General features: G+C 28.3%; 2 protein-coding genes across 3 annotated transcripts; one reads left to right on the top strand and one right to left on the bottom strand.

Annotated features, from left to right (window-relative positions):
- Positions 1–524: 524 nt before the first annotated feature.
- On the top strand, positions 525–2,763 carry LOC116850696 (protein ALP1-like). Its single transcript, XM_032829297.1, has 5 exons — positions 525–678; positions 765–830; positions 1,052–1,419; positions 1,554–2,123; positions 2,203–2,763. Exons 3-5 carry the CDS (start codon positions 1,109–1,111, stop codon positions 2,618–2,620), a joined length of 1,299 nt encoding a protein of 432 aa, XP_032685188.1. The 5' UTR covers positions 525–678; positions 765–830; positions 1,052–1,108; the 3' UTR covers positions 2,621–2,763.
- Positions 2,764–2,852: 89 nt separating this feature from the next.
- Positions 2,853–5,231, bottom strand: LOC116850697. Of its 2 annotated transcripts, XM_032829298.1 has the most exons (6): positions 4,924–5,230; positions 4,581–4,821; positions 3,966–4,128; positions 3,786–3,848; positions 3,488–3,697; positions 2,853–3,314 (listed from the first exon to the last, which is right to left on the bottom strand). In XM_032829298.1, the coding sequence occupies exons 2-6, from the start codon at positions 4,813–4,815 to the stop codon at positions 2,978–2,980; spliced, it is 1,008 nt and encodes a 335-aa protein (XP_032685189.1). In that variant the 5' UTR covers positions 4,816–4,821; positions 4,924–5,230; the 3' UTR covers positions 2,853–2,977. The 2 variants fall into 2 exon arrangements, with proteins under 2 accessions (XP_032685189.1, XP_032685190.1); XM_032829299.1 differs by having other exon boundaries at positions 3,122–3,697; positions 4,581–4,819; positions 4,923–5,231.
- Between the last annotated feature and the right edge of the window lie 573 nt (positions 5,232–5,804).

The raw sequence follows: 5,804 nt of genomic DNA, 5'->3' as shown, positions 1-5,804 counted from the left end.
CCCCCCCCCCCCCAGGTTTTTGTACACACGCACATATTATATATGCATATATTATTATACTATATATTATTTCATATGTGCGTATATAATATGTGCATATATAGTATGCATATATATTATATTATATATGCATATAATATATGCATATAATATACCCAGATAGCATAGAGATGAACAGAAGTTCCTAGAGAATGCATTTTAAAGAATAGATATAGAATTAGAAAAATGAATACCCGAAGAATTCTTGGATTTTGAAGAATTAACCACAGTAAGTTCGTCTTGAAATATTCCTTAGAACTTCATTATAGCAAATACTTCGCAACTTAATTCCTAGAACACTTTGAGAATTCATGAGAAATTAGGACTAAGGCAGAGAACGAGATGTAAACGTCATAATCATAAAGTAAGGCAGAGAAAAACTTAAGCGTAAGACTAATAGCCTTTCATGATTTACGTTTACGTTTTTCTCTGTTTTATTTTACGTCTACGACTATGACGCTTATGTCTCGTTCATCTGCCTTAAGGCCAGAGCACAGACTTTTACATAACGCATAAGGCATAATGCATAGAGCATAACGTAACGTTCATCAACGCACAAACTTGTGCATTGGCTCTTAACATTCTAACCTTAAAGTTTTTTGGACATCGAATGCTATCGCAAATATACATTGATAAACGGTAAATTAAATCAAATTAAAAGATAATAATATAAATAATATTATTGAATGATAATATTAATTATTTTTTTCTTATTTTATATCTAGGTTAGTCAGAACAAAAGTTTATAGCAACTACAATTAATACCAAAAAATAAAATTTTACTGTGTCACGTAAGTTTTTTGTAATGTTCTTTGCATGTTTGGATTTTAAATAAAACATTGATTTAATTAATAATTTTATTAATAATTTTATTTAAATGTCATTTATATTATCTAATGTAACGAAAATTGAAAGACTATTAATAAATCTTTGTGTATACTGTAAAAATAAAATAATACCATAAGTTAATAATACGCGAATAGTCATTTGATTCGTATTTTTATATTTTTAGATGTTTATTATAATTATAATTTTACATAATTGGACATAAAGCATCATACATGTGAACATGGATGAAGATTTTCTCATTTTGTCTTTATTGCAATTGTGCTTATTAATGTTGTTACAAGAAAAGAATCGAAAAAAGAGATGGTTAAATCGGAGATGGTGGGTGAGACCCATTAATGTTGCACGTCCTATATATGGAGATTACGAACATCTTGTCCAGGAATTAAAATATAATGATTTGGAAACATTTTTTCGATATGCAAGAATGAAAAAGGAAACATTCAAACATTTATTACAAATGACAAAGCCTTTTTTAACTAAACTGAGCAAACGAGCTTTTAGTCCAGAACATCGATTGATCATAACTCTAAGGTATTCATTTGTCATATACTATTAAATAAACAACAGTTGTTTAATTGTAACAATAGTAAAATACATGTGTAACATGATATTATATTTGTAAATATTTGATAGTAGTATTTTATATATCAAGATTATTTTTGTAGATATTTGGCAACAGGAGATCAAATATTGTCCATTGCACTAGCTTTTAGATGCGGAGAGTCAACAGTACGAAAAATTATTCATGAAACTTGTTCTGTCATAGTAAAGGTATTGCAACCGATTTACCTTTGTTTACCAACAGAAGAAGAATGGAAAAATATTTGCACTGGTTTTCTAACAAATTGGAATTTTCCTCACTGTGTTGGATCATTTGATGGGAAACATGTGGAAATACAAGCTCCACCACATTCTGGGAGCTTATTCTTTAATTACAAAAAAAAATTTAGTATTGTATTAATGGCTGCATGTGATCACAGATATAGATTCACATTAGTCGATATAGGCGCGTATGGTAGCAGTAGCGATGGGGGTATTTTTACCTCTTCTGATATTCATTTGGCACTGCAAGAAGGAACATTAAATCTTCCTAAAGGATCTGCAAAGCTTCCTGGAAGCAACATTAACTTGCCATGTTTTTTTCTCGGAGATAGCGGTTTTCCAATCAGTAGTATTATGATGCGACCTTACTCTGGAAAGTTACTTGATGAAAGAAAAAATATATTTAATTACAGGTTAGCAGTTTGCGTTTTTATTAATTAGTGCTATTATATAAGATATGTATGCTTTATTACACGTTCTGTTGAATTGCAGATTGTCTAGAGCAAGGCGTACGATAGAAAACACTTTCGGCATCTTAACTTCACGATGGAGGATTTATCGGAAGCCAATTAACGTACATCCTAAATATATAGATACGATTGTCATGGCGACTATATGTCTGCATAACTATATAAAGTTTGAGGAAGATGTTGTGCAAATAGAGAATAGAATATATTGTCCTCCTAACTTTGTGGACTCAGAAGATGTAGCAGGTAACATTATTCCTGGAGAGTGGCGAAGACATGTACAAAATGCGTTCAGAGACATACCTCCTACTTCAATGCATCATGCAACTACAGTTGCATATAAACAAAGAGATAAATTGGCTGATTATTTTTTAACACCACAAGGTGAAGTTCCATGGCAATATCAATATGTTAGAAGAGGGCTGCATCATGATGATCCATAAGATACTTTAATACAAATTACATTATATTTTACTTATTAAATGTACATACATTTTATTTTTAACAAAACAAAACTTGATATTTATGCTAATATATTGTATTATTATATTTAAACTCTGAACAAAATATAATTGTATATCATTTATACTGATACATTTTATATTATTTTATACTTTAAACAAAACAAAACTTAAATCATTAATGCTAATACATTTTATTATAAAACAAATACTATTCAACTGCTTCAATTTTTATATTATTAAATTAAAACTAAACAAAACAAAATTAAATAAAAAAATATATTGCCAGAAAATTGCATTTTTCAAAGTTGTGTCAGTCTTTTAAAAACTTTGATTATTCTATACATCATATATAATACGCAATATTTTCTTCTTTTTTTCCACGTTTTCACATTGCTGCATCTTTACAAGTGAAGAAAGTATAAGTTGACAAAAAGCTACATCTTCCTCTATTTCTGGTTTTAGAGATAACGAGGCAGTCGAAACATTTGAAGAGTATTTATTTTCTAGTAAAGATGTAATTTTGCAAATTGCATTTTGTAGAACATCTGGCTGCGATTTTCCTTTTGATTTACTATTCAAATCTTTCTTCCGCGCATAATCGCAGGCACTTAACGCTGACATCGAAGAAGCATCGTCGTTTGATACTTTGGAATAAAAATGTGCAGATGAGTCTCTGAAACAATAATTATTTTTATTATACAGAAAATCTATGAATATCTAAAATCTACAAATATATACATATACATATACATTGAACAGATATAAAATACAGCTTTCAATGAAAACTAATTCAATTCTCAAAGTAAGAAATCCTACGAACGAACGAATGCTTGTGAAAATATTTACTTTAAATGTGCTGAATTTTTGACATCTGTAAAAGATTGTCCAATCGCAGTAGCTGCTTTCGTAGAAGATACATTGACTTCATTGTCGCTGCTTGTTTTATATCGATTTTGTTCTGGTGATTTTATATTTTTGGAAGAATTCTGTTCAATGAACGTAATCGCATTTGCCAAAGAAAAATTATTTTCTTTTTCGTTGTTAGAACTAAAGTTTCTGGAATAGACAATAGAGATTTCATTAGTGATTTGTATATAAAAGTGTTCTTAATTTTATATGAATATTATATTTATGTCTTATATACTTCTGAAGAGTGTACTGTTTTGGCAATGAAGATGAGCTGTTACTAAACACATTGGTCACCGTTCTAAAAGGAAAAAAAGTAATGTCTAAAAATTGCTTTTATCGTACAAAGAATTTTAAGAATACACAAAAAAGATACCTTTATTATTCTAATTTCTTAACAATTTAATTTTTATTATACCTTCTTCTCTTCACAAATGGTTCCAAAAATGACATATTCTTGAAAAATTCAAAAGCTTTTCTTTTTGATAATCCACTTCCACTACTTGTTTCTTCTTGTCTTTGTTTTTTTTCTCTTGTATATCGCTCTCTTAATCTCGTCCATCTAGATTGGCACTCATCCACTAGCAATAAAAATTACATTAATGACACACAGTGCAATTTTTAGTGCTAGATAGCATACAATCTAGTATTGCTAAAAATACTCTAACTAATAAACAACTAGAAATACTGCATACTCAGTATTTCTAGTTGTTTATTAGTTTGTATGCAATCTAGGATAAAAATTTACACTATTTGCCACTGGTTTAACTTAATATATACAATTTATAAATTTGAAGTAACTAATGAAAAAAAAGGAAAAATCAATCATGAATTATGAACTAAACTGATTTTTCATCAGAAATTATTATTTCAATTACTCTTTAATCAAATTTTCTTAATAAGATTTGTTAAGTTTTTACATTTTTAAGTTAACTAATTATAATTAATATAAGTTTATAAGAAATTAATGATTTCTTACAAAAATTTGTTAAAATAAATGGAATAAATTGAAATTTAGAAAATTATTACATACCTGTCATGTTCAAAATGCTTCCAATTTCTGTCCAGGCATTCTGTTTCTTTAAATTATCTTTAAAATCAGTTAATTCTTTATTGTATAAGTAGGGGTGGTCACGCACTAAAGAAATAAGTAAAGCATCTCCATCTGTTTCATTTTGACTCCCTACTTCACAAAAATTTCCATTTTCATTTTCAGAATCATAATAATTTTGATATTGGGAATCAAAATAGTAGGAATCATGATCCATTTCCCTATCGATATAAAATATTAATAATATTGATATATAATTTAGTAAGATATAAATATCAAATTATATATATTCGCAAACATAAATATATATTAATATTATATTACCTTTTTTGTTCTTGGCTTCGGACACACAATCCGAAAAATTAATAACGTTATATGAATGGTATATGAAGCACTAATAATATATCAACTTTATTGATGTACATACATAATAGGTTAGGAATCATAGAACATATGTGGCGGACACTGTTTTCTGACGCATGTCGTTTACATAACGCATAAGAATTCGTTCTTACGGATTTTTTGACCTCTTATGCATTATGCTTTATGCACTATACAAGATCCTCAGAATGAGAAGTGGGGATGGAAAGGAAGGACTCTGATTGGCTGATTCTCTTATGCGTTATGCCTTATGCGTTATGTAAAAGTCTGTGCTCTGGCCTTTAACCCTTAAAAAATTTTGTTTATAGCAATTATTTTTTGCGTTTTACTATATTCAGTATATATCAGTGAGTGTATAATAATTAATTTACATATTTACATATAAATTGTTTAATTTATTGTTATTCGCAGTTATTTATATTTTGTGGAATTAATTATAGTTTTATATAATAGGGCAAAGAAAAGGAATTGGTGTTAAAATAACTTTTGATATATAAAATTTTCATCTGTATTAATAATAAATATATTTATGCGAAGTATATTTTATCCTTAAGTTTGTATTCATGTTTCTAAAATCCATATATAGTTCTAACAAACTCAATCGCATTATATGAAAGCCATTTATTTTTGGATTTTGAATTATATATTTAAAAGTGCGCTTTACTTACATTTGAAGCTCAGTTAGAACAGTATAATAGTTATAACAGTTAGATAACAGTTATATAACAGTATACCCAGATAGCCAAACCTGTGCGAGCAGATTTTACGCAGAGTCTGTCAACAGTATCTGTTGACAGAATGGCAACAGACTGCACACAGAAACTG

This window comes from Odontomachus brunneus, unplaced genomic scaffold (assembly GCF_010583005.1).
Source record: "Odontomachus brunneus isolate Ranch 3 - 2012 unplaced genomic scaffold, Obru_v1 Obru_scaffold_153, whole genome shotgun sequence".
Classification (NCBI taxonomy): domain Eukaryota; kingdom Metazoa; phylum Arthropoda; class Insecta; order Hymenoptera; family Formicidae; genus Odontomachus; species Odontomachus brunneus.
Note: the sequence above shows the minus strand (reverse complement) of the source record. Positions and strands in the feature narration are given on the sequence as shown.

What these genes read in the sequence shown, in the direction of transcription:
- LOC116850697 (XM_032829298.1), bottom strand. Translation starts at nt 4,815, where the DNA reads ATGGATCATGATTCCTACTATTTTGATTCCCAATATCAAAATTATTAT. An exon ending in AAGCATTTTGAACATGACAG is followed by an intron (nt 4,129 to 4,580) that starts GTATGTAATAAT and finishes TTTTATTGCTAG; the next exon opens with TGGATGAGTGCCAATCTAGA. An exon ending in CCATTTGTGAAGAGAAGAAG is followed by an intron (nt 3,849 to 3,965) that starts GTATAATAAAAA and finishes TTTTCCTTTTAG; the next exon opens with AACGGTGACCAATGTGTTTA.
- LOC116850696 (XM_032829297.1), top strand. Translation starts at nt 1,109, where the DNA reads ATGGATGAAGATTTTCTCATTTTGTCTTTATTGCAATTGTGCTTATTA. An exon ending in CGATTGATCATAACTCTAAG is followed by an intron (nt 1,420 to 1,553) that starts GTATTCATTTGT and finishes TTATTTTTGTAG; the next exon opens with ATATTTGGCAACAGGAGATC. An exon ending in AAAAATATATTTAATTACAG is followed by an intron (nt 2,124 to 2,202) that starts GTTAGCAGTTTG and finishes GTTGAATTGCAG; the next exon opens with ATTGTCTAGAGCAAGGCGTA.